The sequence below is a fragment of the Trachemys scripta genome, chromosome 2, assembly GCF_013100865.1.
Source record: "Trachemys scripta elegans isolate TJP31775 chromosome 2, CAS_Tse_1.0, whole genome shotgun sequence".
Lineage (NCBI taxonomy): Eukaryota > Metazoa > Chordata > Testudines > Emydidae > Trachemys > Trachemys scripta.
This window is the reverse complement of record NC_048299.1, coordinates 81,420,998-81,438,522: the sequence shown is the minus strand read 5'-3', so window position 1 is coordinate 81,438,522 and position 17,525 is coordinate 81,420,998. Positions and strand designations below refer to the sequence as shown.

At 41.1% G+C, this 17,525-nt stretch overlaps 1 protein-coding gene across 4 annotated transcripts in view; it reads right to left on the bottom strand.

Annotated features, from left to right (window-relative positions):
* The window catches only part of FBXL2 (F-box and leucine rich repeat protein 2), a 143,330-nt gene that overhangs the window by 83,240 nt on the left and 42,565 nt on the right, over nucleotides 1–17,525 (bottom strand). For all 4 annotated transcript variants that reach the window (XR_004644505.1, XM_034761031.1, XM_034761033.1 and 1 more), the window contains exon 2: nucleotides 16,914–16,975. Coding sequence is in view for 3 of the 4 variants with exons in the window: in XM_034761031.1 (XP_034616922.1) it covers nucleotides 16,914–16,975 (62 nt within the window). In the remaining variant the exon portion in view is untranslated. The remainder of the gene's footprint in view (nucleotides 1–16,913; nucleotides 16,976–17,525) is intronic.

Below are 17,525 nucleotides of genomic sequence, written 5' to 3'. Positions count from 1 at the left end.
CATGAAATATATGGCAGAATGCAGGTAAAACAGAACAGGAGACATACAATTCTCCCCCAAGGAGTTCAGTCAGAAATTTAATTAACATGTTATTTTTTTAATGAGCATTATCAGCATGGAAGCATGCCCTCTGGAATGATGGCTGGAGCATGAAGAGGCATATGAATCTTTAGCATATCTGGAACGTAAATATCTTGCAATGCCAGCTGTAACAATGCGATACGAACGCCTGTTCTCACTTTCAGGTGACATTGTAATTAAGAAGTGGGCAGCATTATCTCCCGTAAATGTAAACAAACTTGTTTCTCTTAGCAAAGTAGGACTGAGTGGACTTGTAGGCTCTAAAGTTTTACATTGTTTTGTTTTGAGTGAAGCTATGTAACAAAAAAAACCTACATTTATAAGTTGCACTTTCATGATAAAGAGACTGCACTAAAGTACTTGTATGAAATGAATTGAAAAATATCATTTCTTTTATCATTTTTACAGTGCAAATATTGTAATAAAAATAATATAAAGTGAGCACTGTACACTTCGTATTCTGTGTTGTAATTGAAATCAATATATTTTAAAATGTAGAAAAACATCCAAAAATATTTAATAAATTTCAATTGGTATTCTATTGTTTAACAATGCGATTAATTTCAATTAATTTTTTTAATCGTGATTAATTTTTTGAGTTAATTGCATGAGTTAACTGCGATTAATCGACAACCCTATTTTATTTATATATATATATCTATATCTATATATATCTATATAGATATATATATATATACACACACACACACACACACACACATATACACACACATATATATATACACACACACTTCTCCTGTTAAGTCAGTAGAGTCCACATTTGTGTTTGATTTCTCGTTTTCATACCTATCTGTTACATTTTATAGATCTGTATTGTGTCTCTCATTCTGCTCCAACACGTTATTTCTTAAAAAAACTAAAAATAAAAGGAATAAAAAGCTTCTGACTTGCTTAAATGACCAAAAAAAAGCTTATACTGCTTTTTATTCCTGTTAGGCCTGTAGAGCCAACAAAAATAAGAAAGTGAGCTCCATCATCAACAGAATTGTAAAGTAGGGTCTGCTTTACCCTGCAGAACCTTTATCATCAGTGATAAAAAAAAACCAGCTTGATTCATGGAGCCTAGGTAGAATTTTCAAGACTCGCAGTTAGAAAAAACTTTACTTGTTAACTGAGCATATTTAACCAAAACAGAAAATATGGATCTCTACAATTTTAGTTTTACTTTTCAGAATAAACATAGGATTAAACATAGAATTTTGAGTAAATCAATGTTTTTTCAATACCTGATGTGTCAGTTTTTCATTTCCATATATTTCTTTTTATTCATTTTGATTTCTGATTTAATATCAAGATTTGTTAGTACCACGTGTGAAGTGTTTTTACAATAAGAATCCAAAAAAGAAAAAAAAGGGGCCACGAATTGCTAAGCACTAATTCAGGGGTAGGCAACCTGCGGCACGCAAGCTGATTTTCAGTGGCACTCACCCTGCCCGGGTCCTGGCCACCTGTCTGGGGGGCTCTGCATTTTAATTTAATTTTAAATGAAGCTTCTTAAACATTTTAAAAACCTTATTTACTTTACATACAACAATAGTTTAGTTATATATTATAGCCTCATAGAAAGAGACCTTTTAAAACTGTTTAAATGTATTACTGGCACGTGAAACCTTAAATTAGAGTGAATAAATGAAGACTCGGCACACCACTTCTGAAAGGCTGCCAACCCCTGACCTATACGCTAATACTAGGAACATGGATAACAAATAGTAGGAATGGGAATTGATCATTCATGAACATAAATTTGATCTAGCTGGTATTATTGAAACCAGGTGCGGTGATTCACACAACTGAAAAGTTAAAATCAATGGTTATAACCTATTTAGGAAGGACCGAGTGGGCAAAAGAGGAGGAGAAGTCGCACTCTACATCAAAAATGGCCTTATTTGTTTGCGAGTCACAGATAACTCAGAAGAAAATCATCTTGAATGCTTATGGATCCATGTCCTAACAAATAAACCAGAAGAGGGGATACTAGTTGGTGTCTACTACAGACCATCAAATCACACTTAGAAACAAGATGACCACTTCCTATCTACAAGGTGTACAAAAAAAATACTGAGATCATGTGGAACTTCAATTTGAGTGATATATGCTGGAGGTCTCATGCTGCCAGTACTAAAACACCCTTGGAATTTCTAAACATTATAGACAATTTCCTAACTCAAAAAGGGTTGCCTTCCCAACTCAAAGTGATTCAGCCAACACGGGGGAATTCTACATTAGACCTTGTCCTAAGACATGAAAAGGAATCGATCATAGAACTAAAACTTAATGGTAGCTTAAGTACAAGTGATCATAACTTGATCACACTTATAATGTGCAAGCAGAATAAAGTCCAGACCAGTAATATACATACTTGGTGCTTTAACAGAGCCAATTTCACAAAGCTGAAAACAATTGAGCCAAATCAGCTGGCAGGAAGAATGTAATCAGAAAAATGTGAATAATAATTGGGAATCATTCAGAACACCTTACTAGATGCCCCAAAAGCCACAGTTCCACAACTGTGGGAAAAGGGTGTACTGGTTAAAAAACTAAACTGGTTTATAGGGGAAGTGAAGGTAGCTTTCTGTGCACGTGTATACACACACATATATACACACATACATATATACATATGCATACACAAAATGGAAGAAATAGAAAGTTGATAGTAATTAATATAAATCAGAAGTTACAAATTGTAGAAAATGTGTATGAGAAGCCAACGGACACATGGAGAAATTTATGGCCAGCAGAATTAAGGACAATAAAGAGTTTTTAAATATATTAGGAATGAAAAGAAACCTGATAATGGTATTGGTCCATTGCTAGATGAAAATGGTAGAATTATCAATAATAATGCAGAAAAGGTAGAGATATTCAATAAATATAGTATTTCTGTTCTGTATTTAGGGAAAAACAGATGATGCAGTCTCATTAGATGGTGAAAACTCTCTTTCCATTCCACAGGCATAGCAGAAACTACTAAAGCTAGACTTTTTTAAATCACCAGGTCCAGATAACTTGCATTCAAGAATTTTAAAAGAGCTGGCTGAGGAATACACTGGACAGGTAATGTTGATTATCAGTAAGTCTTGGAGCACTGGGGAAGTTCCAGAAGTCTGAAAGAAAGCTATTGTTGTGCCAATTTTCTAAAAGGGTAATCAGGATGACCCGGGTAATTATAAGTCTGTCAGCCTTACATTGATCCCAGGCAAGATAATTGAGCGGCTGATATGAGCCTCAATTAATAATGAACTAAAGGAGGCTATTGTAATTAATGCAAATCAACATGGGTTTATGTTAAATAGAGCCTGTCAAACTAACTTGATATCTTTTTTAGACAAGATTACAAGTTTGGTTGATAAAGGTAATAGTGATGATGTAATATACTTAGACTTCTGTAAGTTGTTTGACTTGGTGATATGTGATATTTTGATTAAAAACTAGAATGAGACAAAATTAACATAGCACACATTAAATAGGTTAAAAACTGATAATTGATAGGTTTCAAAAGGTAACTGTAAACGGGGAATCGTCATCAAATAGGTCTCTTTCCAGTGGGGTCTCACAGGGATCTGTTCTTGGCCCTACACTATCTAAACATTTTTATTAATGGCCTGGAAGAAAACAAAATCACAGATAAAGTTTGCAGATAACACACAAATTGGGGGAGAAGTAAATAATGTAGAGGACAGATCAGTGATTCAGGGAAATCTAGATTGCTTGGTAAACTGAGTGCAAGCAAACTGTGTGTGTTTTAATATGGCCAAGTGGAAATGATATATATCTGGCAACAAAGAATGTAGGCCATACTTACCGGATGGGGGACTCTATCCTGGGAAGCAGTGACTCTGAAAAAGATTTGAGGATTGTGGGGGATAATCAGAAGAACATAAGCTCCTAGTCTGATGCTATGGCCAAAAAAGCTAATGCAATTTTAGGATGCATAAATAGGAATCTTGAGTAGGAGTAGAGAGGTTATTTTACCTCTGTACTTGGCACTACTGTGACTGCTGCTGAACACTGTGTCTGATTCCACTGTCCACAATTCAAGAAAGATGTTGATACATTGAAGATGTTCAAATGAGAGCCACGAGAATTATTAAAGGATTAGAAAATATGCCTTATAGTGTGATTTAAGGTGGTTAATCTATAAGAAGGAGAAAATTCAGGGGCAACTTTGATCACAGTCTGTAAGTACGCACATGGGGAACAAATATTTAACAATGGGCTCTTCAGTCTAACAGAAAGGTATAACATGATCAATGACTGGAAGCTGAAGCTAGATAAATTCAGACTGGAAATAAGGTATAATTTTTTAATCGTGAGCGTAATTAACCATTGGAACAATCTACCAACAGTTGTGGTGGATTCTCCATCACTGACAATATTTAAATCAAGATTGGCTGTTTTACTAAAAGATTTGCTCTAGGAATTGTTTTGGGGAAGTTCTATGGCCTGTGTTATAAAGGTCAGACTAGATGATCACAGTGGTCCCTTCTGGCCTTAGAATCTATGAATCTATGTTTATGCAGAATCACAGAATATCAGGGTTGGAAGGGACCTCATGAGGTCATCTAGTCTAACCCCCTGCTCAAAGCAGGACCAATCCCCAACTAAATCATCCCAGCCAGGGTTTTGTCAAGCCGGGCCTTAAAAACCTCTAAGAGAGGAGATTCCACCACCTCCCTAGGTAACCCATTCCAGTGCTTCACCACCCTCCTAGTGAAAAAGTTTTTCCTAATATCCAACCTAAACCTCCCCCACTGCAACTTGAGACCATTACTCCTTGTTCTGTCATCTGCTAATACTGAGAACAGCCTAGATCCATCCTCTTGGAACCCCATTTCAGGCAGTTGAAAGCAGCTATCAAATCCCCCCATCATTCTTCTCTTTTGCAGACTAAATAATCCCAGTTCCCTTAGCCTCTCCTCATAAATCATGTGCTCCAGTCCCCTAATCATTTTTGTTGCCCGTTGCTGGACTCTTCCCAATTTTTCCACATCCTTCTTGTAGTGTGGGGCCCAAAACTGGACACAGTACTTCAGATGAGGCCTCACCAGTGCCGAACAGAGGGGAATGATCACGTCCCTCGATCTGCTGGCAATGCTCCTACTTATGCAGGCCAAAATGCTGTTAGCCTTCTTGACAACAAGGGCACACTGTTGACTCATATCCAGCTTCTTGTCCACTGTAACCACTGCAGAACTGCTGCCTAGCCACTCAGTCCCTAGTCTGTAGCAGTGTATGGGATTCTTCCGTCCTAAGTGCAGGACTCTGCACTTGTCATTGTTGAACCTCATCAGATTTCTTTTGGCCCAATCCTCTAATTTGTCTAGTTCCTCTGTATCCCATCCCTACCCTCCAACGTCCCTCGATCTGCTGGCAATGCTCCTACTTATACAGCCCAAAATGCCGTTAGCCTCAATTACTTTGAAAGGCATCCTCTCCTGTATACATATGTATATGTCAATACTCTTTCAAAAAAGGCCTTTCACAGTAAGTCCATTGTTTGTTTCTGGGGCTGTGTGTTTTCAGTCTTATTACAATGTCAGCACTTCAAATAATATAAACTTTTTTTCCCCAAAATCTTTGTCACCTCTCTTTTCTTGACAAAATTATAGGTAATAGACATGCATTCTTTTTCAATCATATACTGTTATATTGTGTTAAATAAACATCACATTTTAAAAATATTTTCAAAAACAGTTTCACAAGACTGTATTATAACTACACTATTTGAAGTGGCTAATTTCTAATGCTTTAATTAAAATTTTAGCTTAAGACTAAAAAAAATCCTTTCATTTTTCCAGCAATTTACAGTTACTATTCCCAGCAGAAAAACACCTTCTGTAATTAACAATTTAGAGGTCTTTAATTCCTTCTTGAGTATTAGCAGTTGAAGGTTGTGCCATTTCAATAGAAAAGTAGTTGTGTCTAGATTTACAATAATGTCTTGGATTTGACCTATAACTTCTGTCATTATCCTTTGGGGTTAAGAAACCTATTTCTCAGATTGCCCCTATATTAGAGTAACTGATAAATTGAATAATCAAATAATGCTTTACAAGAAAGAAAGAAAGAACTGCAGTTGTATGAAGATACTTTTTAAATTAGATATTAAGTACCTCTCTGATATTCTTACTCAATTATGCAATTAAACATTTATTCAACCTTTCACTTTTCATAATATATATGTAGCTGACCAGGCCATGGGCAGTCAGGCATAGCAATGGAAACAAGAGTTCTGCCTACCGGTTAACAGCTAGATCCAAGGTAGGCAGAGTCCAGGAAATGAGCCAAGGATCAGTACCAAAGAGACAGAAGCCACATGCCAGAGCCAGAGGGTAAACCAGAGTCCTAAGCCAGAGGCAGAGCCAGGGATCAATACCAGAGAGACAGAAGCTGAATGCCAGAATTAGAGGGTAAAAATCATAAGCCAGAAGCAGAGCTGGGGATTGAAGCCGGAAGTCTGAGGCCAGAGGGGAGCAGGGACTGGAAGCAGGCTGGAGCAAGTGCTGGAATAAGGAGTGGAACAAAGCAGGTGCAGGGACTGAACAATAGCAAGCACAGCTGTGGGCCTGGTCTGTGTTCAGCAGCTGCTGGTCTGCTGTGGGGGGCTAGGCTTATAAGCAGGGCTGATAAACCAGCAACCAATCGGGGCTGTGGCCACTGTCAGGTCCAAAGCAGCACAGGGCTCACTAACTGAGCTGCTAGACAATCAGTCAGGCAGCAGGCCAGCAGCTGGTCCTAGCTGGTCTGGTCCCCAACAATTCAATAGCACAAGGAAAAGAGTGGCCCTGGCACAGTGGCAAACTAACACTGCAACAGCTGACATATGTGGTAATTTTTCTTTTGGCTTGGACAATGGCACTAAGGAGCAATTAACATTTATAAAAGCAGCCTGTTTTCTTTGTAGAATAAGTCTACTCAAATATCGGTTTTAAGATCGTAATGTCATTAAACCAGAAAAGGTACACAAAGTAGACCACTCTCCACATAGATCAGCCTCCTTCCCCCCTGGAATTGAAACAGTGATATCCCTCCATACAAATAATGTCTTCTTGGAGACACCCATTCCCTCCAGACAGGGACAGCTCCAGGCACCAGTGCAGCAAGCGTGTGCCTGGGGCAGCAAGCTGTGGGGGGGCGGCCTGCCGGTCCCTGTGAGGGCGGCAGTCAGGCTGCCTTCGGCGGCATGCCTGTGGGAGGTCCGCCAGTCCCGCGGATTCAGCGGCAATTTGGTGGCGGGGATGCCGAAGGCGCGGCACCAGCGGACCTCCCGCAGGCATGCCGTTGAATCCGCGTTACCAGCGGACCACCCACAGGCGCGCCGCCTCAAGCCGCCTGACTGCCGTGCTTGGGGCAGCAAAACACAGAGGGCAGCCCTGCCTCCAGATGTCTTCTTGCTGCCTTGCCCAATCCTCTGTGTCTGCATCCGATGACTTGAAGAGGTCTATTTGGTTTCCACTAGGGTTACCATACATCCGGATTTCCCCGGACATGTCCAGCTTTTTGGTGCTCAAATCCCCGTCCGGGGGGAATTTCCAAAGAGCCGGACATGTCCGGGGAAATAGGGAGGCATAAGCCAGGGTCCGCCCAGCACGATCCGCCGGGTCCGCAGCGCAGCCCAGCTGCCCCAGCTACAATGCTCAGGCGGGGAACGGGGTGGGGCTCGGGCTTCCCTCGCGGGCGGGGACCCCCCGGCCACTGGGGGACCCTTCCTGTGGCCCCGTTGCCCCGCACAGCTTGGAACCCGGCGCCGCGGGAGCTGTTTCCGGTGGGGACAGACAGGCCGGGGAACGTGCTCGGTGGCAGGAAGGAAGCTGCGGCCGGGGCTGCAGGGACCCGTGCCGCCGAGCATCTGAAGCCCCCAACAGGCAGAGACTGCCGGGGGAGCAGGGCAGGCGGGGGCATAGAGGCTGCAGGGGCGGGGGCGTGCAGGGGCTGCAGGGCGAGGAGGAGCAGGGAAGGCAGGGGCATAGAGGCTGCAGGGGCAGGGGAGTGCAGGGGCTGCAGGGCGAGTGGGGAGCAGGGGTCACAGAGGCTGCAGGGGCGGGGGTGCACGGGCAGGGCAGGCGGGGGGCGCAGAGGCTGCAGGGGCAGGGGGGTGCAGGGACTGTAGGGCGAGTGGGGAGCAGGGGTCACAGAGACTGCAGGGGCAGGGCAGACGGGGCGCAGAGACTGCAGGGGCGGGGGGTGCAGGGTGAGTGGGGAGCAGGGGTCACAGAGGCTGCAGGGGTGGGGGGACTGCAGGGCGAGTGGGGAGCAGGGAAGCACTTAGCAACCCCCAACCAAGATCAGAGCGGGAGGGAGGAGGGGGAATGCAGGGTGCTCAGAGGAGGGGGCAGAGTTGGGGCACGGGCTTTGGGGAAGGGGTGGAGTTGGGGCAGGGCCAGGCCCCCGTGGAGTGTCCTCTTTTTTCAGTGTTGAAATATGGTAACCCTAGTTTCCACCTCAGACAGACCTTTCCCACACGCAGTAAGGCTGAACTTTTCTGTTATTTACACTAAAGCGTGCTAGGTACTTTGTAAATCAAATATAAAGACAGTCCTTACCCTGAAAAGCTTACAGTCTAATTTTAGATGTGACGTGAGTGTGGGTAGCATGGTAATGAAGACAACATTTACAGTAAGAAGATCACTTGGTTACTCTGTCGTAGCTGAATATCTTAGAAGTTATTTTTTTAACTGGCACCTGTTTCTCATAAGTACTATGTTAGAAGTGGAGTTATAGGTGAAATTTTCATGAGGGGAGGGAGATAAGCAGTTTCATTATAACAAGCTAAGTTTAAAGAAAAAAGAATGCAATGTGAATACAAACAAGATTTTGATTGTCTTCTGTTTATACCCCGCAAATATATCAATACGATAAGAAAATGCAATAGCTTTTATTTTTAAACATTATCTTTTTTGTACACGTGGAAAATAGAAGAGAGCAGTCAATATCATATTGTTATAAATAGCTATAAATGGGAGAATAACTAATTTTGTTATAACAGACAACTAGCAATAGAGCACCTGATATCACTTTACTTTCAGCAGTACTTACTGTCAAATTCCTAAACGGTGAGCAAAGTCTTTCTGCCTAAGGTTGAATTACTCCTTAATTAAAGGAGGCAATACAGAATTAATTTAGTGAAAAATAATGAGGATGTTAATTATATTCTGTAGAGCAATTTGGAGTCTCAGATGGTGTAGTAATACCTCAAGACAATAAAAAAATTGAACAATACACACGGACACAACCTGTGCCTTTGGTTTTTCAAACTGTGCATATTTTGGAGAACATTAGTCATCTTAACTGATCTTTCTGGATGCTGCTGGTTGATGTCCATATTAATTACACTATTTTTGGTTCATAAATGTATAAGACTTCAAATAAATGCTTATTCTTGGTTAAACAGATAATTATACATTTTAGAAGGTATGATCTTTACCACATGATCAAAACAGTTCTTTAAGAATAGTATATATTGGCTATGTTAGTAGTTGACACACCCCATCAAAAAAAAAAATTAAACCCTATAAATAAGACACACTTCTTTATACCGAACAGACAAAATCTGTTTTCAAAATTGGAAAATGGAGCCACAACAATAATTCCCTTAACCCACCCAACAATACTGTTAATCTTTCTAGCTATACTCTTAGCCCAGCAGAAGAGTCTGTCCTATCTCAGGGCCTCTCCTTTTGTCCCTCCAGACCCACGAACATGATACAGTTCTGCGGTGACCTAGAATCCTACTTTCGACATCTCCGACTCAAAGAATATTTCCAACATACCTCTGAACAGCATACTAACCCACAGAATCCTTCCTACCAGCACTACAAAAAAAAAAAGGATTCTGCGTGGACTCCTCCGGACGGTCGAAACAACAGACTGGACTTCTACATAGATTGCTTCCCTCAACGTGCAAAGGCTGAAATTGTAGAAAAGCAACATCACTTGCCCCATAACCTGGGCCATGCTGAACACAACGCCATCTACAGCCTCAGAAACAACTCTGACATCATAATCAAAAAGGCTGACAAAGGAGGTGCTGTCGTCATCATGAATAAATTGGAATATGACCAAGAGGCTGCTAGACCGCTCTCTAATACCACATTCTACAGGCCATTATCCTCTGATCCCACTGAGGATTACCTAAAGAAACTACACCATCTGCTAAAAAAACTCCCTGACAAAGCACGGGAACAAATCTGTACAGACACATGCCTAGAACCTCGACCAAGGGTATTCTATTTGCTACCCAAGATCCATAAACCTGGAAATCCTGGATGCCCCATCATCTCAGGCATTGGCACCCTAACATCAGGATTGTCTGGCTATGTGGACTCTCTCCTCACGCTACCAGCACTCCCAGCTATCTACGAGACACCACTGACATCCTGAGGAAACTACAATCCATCGGAGATCTTCCAGAAAACACCATCCTGGCCACTATGGATGTAGAAGCCAATATTCTACACCAATATTCCACACAAAGATGGACTACAAGCTATCAGGAACAGTATCCCCGATAATGTCACAGCTAACCTGGTGGCTGAACGTTGTAACTTTGTCCTCGCCCACAACTATTTCACATTTAGGGACAATATATACCTTCAAGTCAGCGGCACTGCTATGGGTACCCGCATGGCCCCACAGTATGCCAACATCTTTATGGCTGACTTAGAACAACGCTTCCTTAGCTCTCGTCTCCCAATGCCCCTAGTCTACTTGCGCTACATTGATGACATCTTCATCATCTGGACCCATGGAAAAGAAGCCCTTGAGGAATTCCACCATGATTTCAATAATTTGCATCCCACCATCAACCTCAGCTTAGATCAATCCACACAAGCGGTTCATTTCCTGGACACTACTGTGCTAATAAGCGATGGTCACATAAATACCACCCTATACCGGAAATCTACTGACTGCTATGCTTACCTACATACCTCCAGCTTCCATCCAGGACACACCACACAATCCATTGTCTACAGCCAAGCTCTAAGATACAACCGCATTTGCTCCAATCCCTTAGACAGCTACAAGCATCTACAAGATCTCTATCAAGCATTCTTAAAACTACAATACCCACCTGCTGAAGTGAAAAAACAGATTGACAGAGCCAGACGAGTACCCAGAAGTCACCTCCTACAAGACAGGCCCAACAAAGAAAATAACAGAACACCACAAGCTGTCACCTTCAAGTCACCTTCAGCCCCCAACTAAAACCTCTCCAGCGCATCATCAAAGATCTACAACCTATCCTGAAAGATGATCCCTCACTCTCACAGATCTTGGGAGACAGACCTGTCCTCGCTTACAGACAACCCCCCAACCCGAAGATGTGTACTCACCACATCTCTGAATAAAAACACTGACCCAGGAACCTATCCTTGCAACAAAGCCCGATGCCAACTCTGTCCACAGATCTATTCAAGTGACATCATCATAGGACCTAATCACATCAGCCATGCCATCAGGGGCTCGTTCACCTGCACATCTACCAATGTGATATATGCCATCATGTACCAGCAATGCCCCTCTGCCATGTACATTGGCCAAACCGGACAGTCTCTACACAAAAGAATTAATGGACACAAATCTGACATCAGGAATCATGACATTCAAAAACCAGTAGGAGAACACTTTAACCTATCTGGTCATTCAATGACAGACCTGCGGGTGGCAATTTTGCAACAGAAAAGCTTCAAAAACAGACTCCAATGAGAAACTGCTGAACTTCAATTGATATGCAAACTAGATACAATCAACTTAGGCTTGAATAGAGACTGGGAATGGCTGAGCCATTACAAATATTGAATCTATCTCCCCATGTAAGTATTCTCACACTTACTATCAAACTGTCTGTACTGGGCTATCTTGATTATCACTTCAAAAGTTTTTTTCCCCTTTTATTTAATTGGCCTCTCAGAGTTGGTAAGACAACTCCCACCTTTTCGTACTCTCTGTATGTGTATATATATCTCCTCAATATATGTTCCATTCTATGCATCCGAAGAAGTGGGCTGTAGCCCACGAAAGCTTATGCTCAAATAAATTTGTTAGTCTCTAAGGTGCCACAAGTACTCCTGTTAATTTTCTGTAGTTTCACCAGCATTATATAATTTTGGGAAGTGGGGTAGAAGATTAATGACCTTAAAATCAAAAAGGGATCCTACAAGATGTGGAAACATGGATAAATTGCTAAAGATAACTACAAAAGAATAGAGCAAGCATGTAAGGATAAAATCAGAAAGGTTAAGGCTCAAAATGAACTATGCATAACAAGGGACATAAGGAAATAAGAAGAGTTTCTGTATATACATTAGCAGCAAGAGAAAGCCAAAGGAAAGTGTACGTCCACTCCTAAGCGGAGAAGGAGAGCTAACAATAGATGACACCAAGAAGGCTGAGTTGTTTAATGCCTATTTTGCTTCAATCTTCACTAAAAAGAGTAATGATGACCAGATACTCGACATAATTAATATTAACCACAAGGGGGAAGGAACACAAGCCAGAATAGGGGAAAACAGATTAAAGAATATTTAGATAAGTTAGATATATTCAATTTGGCAGACAAAATTCACCCCAGAGTACTTAAGGAACTAGCTGAAAGCAATCTTGGAAATATCTTTGAAATTACCTTCAAAAACTCATGAAAGATGGGTGAGGTCCCAATGGACTGGAGAAGGGCAAATATAGTACCTACCTTTAAAACAGGGAACAAACACAACCTGGGAAGTTATAGACAAATCAGCCTAACTTTAATACCTGGAAAGATACTGGAACAAATTATTGAGCAATCAATTTGTAAACACCTATAGGATAATACATTATAAGTAGTAGTCCACACAGATTTGCGAAGAACAAATCATGCCAAACCAACCTAATTTTCAATTTGACAGGGTTACTGGCCTAGTGGATGGGGGGGGGGGAGTTGTAGATGTGAGACATCTTGATTTTACTAAGGCTTTCAACACAGTCTCACAGGACATTCTCATCAGCAAACGAGGTAAATGTGGTTTAGATGAAAATACTATAAGATGTGTGCTTAACTGGTTGAAAGCCCATACTCAAAACGTAGTTATCAATGGTTTGCTGTCAGACTGGTAGGAGTTTCTTCCAGGGTCCCACAGCTGTCTGTTGCTATTTGATATAGTCATTAGTGACTTGGAAAATATACTTATAAAATTTGTGGATGACACCAAACCGGGAGGGTTGCAAGCACACTGGAGGACAAGATTTGAATTCAAAATGACTTAAAATTGGAGAACTGGTCTGAAATCAACAAGATGAAATTAAATAAAAATAAGTGAAGTATTTTGCAAACTTAACTTTCCTGCTTAAGTACTACAACATAAACAATGCATATGTGAAAAAATCCTTTAATGGTACTCTGCTTGAGATTGCTAACATGGTTTTTTGCTGCCAAGGTGCATAGCTCTTGAAGCATCATTAGGTTCATCGGTATAGCTTCGGGCTGTTGTTCATAAAAGCCTTTCCCTCTCATGTGAACCAGAACCTCTTCTATGGCTCCCACCTGAAGGAGGGATTGGACTTCTTGTTCCAACAGGTGCTCGTGAGAAGGGTCACTGAAGAGGGACTGAGAGAGGGGGCAGGAAGGAAGGATAGATAAAAATTGGATGGTATAACCCAGTTCTATCATCTTGAGTACCCAGCGGTCCAATGTGATCTGAGTCCAGGCATCCAAGAACTGGGAAATGTGGTTGGAAAATAATGGGGTAGCTGGATCTGACGCAGGGGGAATAGCGGTGCCAACCTCAAGCATCTTGTCAAAACGAGTTTTTTGATGATCCTGAGTGTCCAGGTCCGGGTTGAGTGGAACCTGCCGAAGAAGATGAGGGAGGAGGTCTGCATCTAATTTTTCCCTATTTTTCCTCCTATGTTGGTCCTGCCTAGGAGGTGGACAGAAGTAGCAACTTGTCTGTTGTGGCTTGTACTGCTTTCTTGACCCTGCCGGCACAAAGTCCCAGGATTTCAAGGGTGCTTTTGAGTCCTTGAGGCCGTGCATACCGTCCATTTGCTCCAAAAAGAGCAATGTTCCCTCAAACAGGAGGTCCTGAATAGTTTGTTGCATCTTGTTAGGTAGCCCTGAGGACTGCAACCACGAACTTCTCCGCACTGTCACCGCAGTGGTCACTGATCTAGCCTGTATGGAGTCTTATGGGAGAAAGTCCTTTAATTTCATCATTTATTCCCAAATATTAAAATCATAACAACCCAGCAAGAGTCACTGTGCAGAGTTGAAGGCCACCCGTGGAAAATGCCTTCTATCTGAATAGGCCAGTTCCTTTGGTTCCTTTGACTTAGGCGTAGGAGCCGTCTGTCCCTGGCAGTCCCTCTCATTGGCGACCACAACATCCAGGGATCCTGGGGAAGGGTGAGAAAAAAGGAATTTGTACCCCTTGTCTGGTACAAAATACTTGCGCTCTGTGTGCTTTGCTGTCTGAGGGAGAGAGGCAGGGGTTTGCCACAGTGCCTTGATTGGTTCCATGATGGCAACAGAAAGTTACATATAAAACAAAATCAGTATATGCTTTCTAGACATTAAACTTAACAGGCTAACTTTCTGCCTAAAGAAGTTTCTCTCACGTTAAAAGTCTTTTACAGTTCTTCCAAACAGGGAGGTTGGGATCTGGTTATCATGAACGTGATGACACTCCCTGATTACTTCCACAGGTGCAGGATAAAGAGGTGTCTTTTTGCCTTACCCTTACATTCCCCAAAGTCATTGTTTGTCCCCAGAGTTAAGACGACCCCCCCCCCCACACACCATGGTTTATTCCCTGCTGTGCTGTCTCCAGGAGGACTTCATATCCTCATGTTGACTTTGTATGCTAACAGGGCTTGGCTTCCATTGTGTTGACATATGATGTTTAATTTACACATGAACCAAGATAGAAAGGTGAATATACATCCTTTGTTTTGCAAAAACCCCTTTGTCAACTCTGCCTTGGATACAGACTTTAAAACGTATTTTCAGTACATACATACAACTCCTTAAATATCATCCGTACATACATCTCACAACCATTATGAGGATCAGTATGACAAACTTTTATTAGAGACTTCACATGACATAATTTATGGATAAATACCATGAAAGCAGTGTGCTAGCTGTAGTGAATTTGTCAGGCCTGTTAGGAATTGCTGTTACAGAACTTTGAACGTTTTGACAGCTGGCACCAATGGGCCTCTGGATCACAAGTTTGGAATGCAACAATACAAAATGAAATTGTTGGAAATTTATTTTCAGAGGACCTCTCATACCGAGTCTATGCAACTTCAAGATGTGAACAATTTTTATAAGACAATAAAAAATGTTGAAAAATTGAAAGTTCATATGCAGACATGAAATATTTTAAAATGTATTAATATAGCACACTGTGCAATGTGCTGTGTGCGTTGATATAACAGCCAGAGATTTTCTAACAGGTCTGTAGATGCAAGCTACACCACGTTCATTGTGAAGAATTAATTTTTCCCTCAAAGAAAATTCAAGCTTACTTGAAAAAAACTGAAGTCTAATTTCTTTAAACATAAATTCGTTTCTTTGATGCCACAAGAATAGCAGTGTTCTAGCACATGGACACATTTGAAGGATGCATAATATTTTGGGAACACTCCTTTTAACACAAGATAGAAAATACAAAGGATTGCAAACATTCTTCCACTTAAAATTAGGCAGGAAGTGATGATACATTGGTTAACCTATGCCTCTCTTCAATGTATGAAGGATGTAGTGTGAACTCAATTCTAGTGACAACACGACAAAGAATGGCAATTGCACCAAAGTATATATTGAAATGTTAGCATAAAGGAAGGACTATAATGAGAACTACAACCATGTTAAGCTACCTACTGAGCTGTCTGTTTCAGGCCAGGTTTGGCTTCATACAAAAATGGAATGTCTTCAGATATTTCAGGACTGGATGTTGTCATGATAGGCAGTTTAAGTTTTATTTGAAATAAAGTTCAACTCAGGTGTGACAGATAGGCTCAATTCTTTAACCACATATTGTATTTTTGAGCATATACTGTAGCTAACTCCTGCCCACTTTGAGCCTGTCCAGAAGAGAGAACAACACTCCAGCAAGTCTAAGGCTGGCTGAATTAACATGAATAAAATCTCAGTTTGCTTGTTTTCTCTTTTCCTTCCCAGTCTGCCTGAACTATACGTAGCACAGAGCAACAACAAAACAGTTACAGGAGGTGTCTCATTAAAATAACTTTTTGAAAGCTTTCGTGTTTTCATTTATTTTTATTAGCAAAAGAGATTTCATAACAAAAAGCCCAAACAGCCACTGGAATAATTGCATTAAGGACAGAATGCTATTCATATAGTGTGTGAAGGTAACGTGTGTGACAGGGAAAAGTTTTTAGTCTATTCAATATGCAGTTAACAGAGCAGACAAACAATATCTGCACCTATGTTAGATCCCCCAAAGTTTTTTTTTTTTTTTTTTTTTTAAGACTCCTATATCAACCAAAGCTTTCCCAATATAGTCTCTTACTGCTTTATCTCATAATAAGACCAGATTACTAATGCATAAATTGGCACTTAACTGTATAATGTTATACCATACTTTAAAATAGATTTCAGGAGCAAAGCTATGTATTTTGCTACATTCTCCATTAAGAATAATACGTAAGTTCAAGAACTGTCAAAAAATAAAATCAGATAAACTATTTATTTTGAATCATAGACTTACGTAAGAAAGAAGAGTCTATTTCATTTCACTAAGCCATACAAATCTAAGCATCACATTCAAATCGTAACTCTTAATGCACAAGTTAACTAGAATTACCTTAACAGAAGTTCTTTGGGTAACTTTTTGTTAATGGGGGCTTCATCACTGTTTGAGAAAACCTGAAAAAAGAAATGAAGTACATTATGAAAAAAACACTAGTTCATTAGGCCAAGAAGAAAATTCATGCATTGTCTCGTTTTTTTTTTTTTTAACTCAACAAATCCTGCAAGTTTAGGCAACAGAGCACTATACCTAGTATCTAATAGCCTCCCTTTGACACCCATAATTAAGGCTAAGATTTTGTCACGGTTATTTTTAGTAAAAGTCACGGACAGGTCACGGGCAATAAACAAAAATTCATGGAAGTCCATGACCTGTCCCTGACTTTTACTAAAAATAACTGTGACATAATGGGGATGGAAGGGGGTCCAGCACCCATGGCTGCTGTGGCTCTGGGGAGCGGTGGAGTCCCCCCCTGCTGACAGCTCCAGCCCTGCCGCCTCAGGGCTGAAGCAGAAAACGTCACGGAGGTCTCTGGAAGTCAGAGACTCCATGTCTTACGTGACCTCTATTACATAACATTAGCTTTACCCATAACACACACACACACACACACACACACGCTCCCCCGCTACTGGGTCTGAATAAGGCTGTGACATCATCTGATTC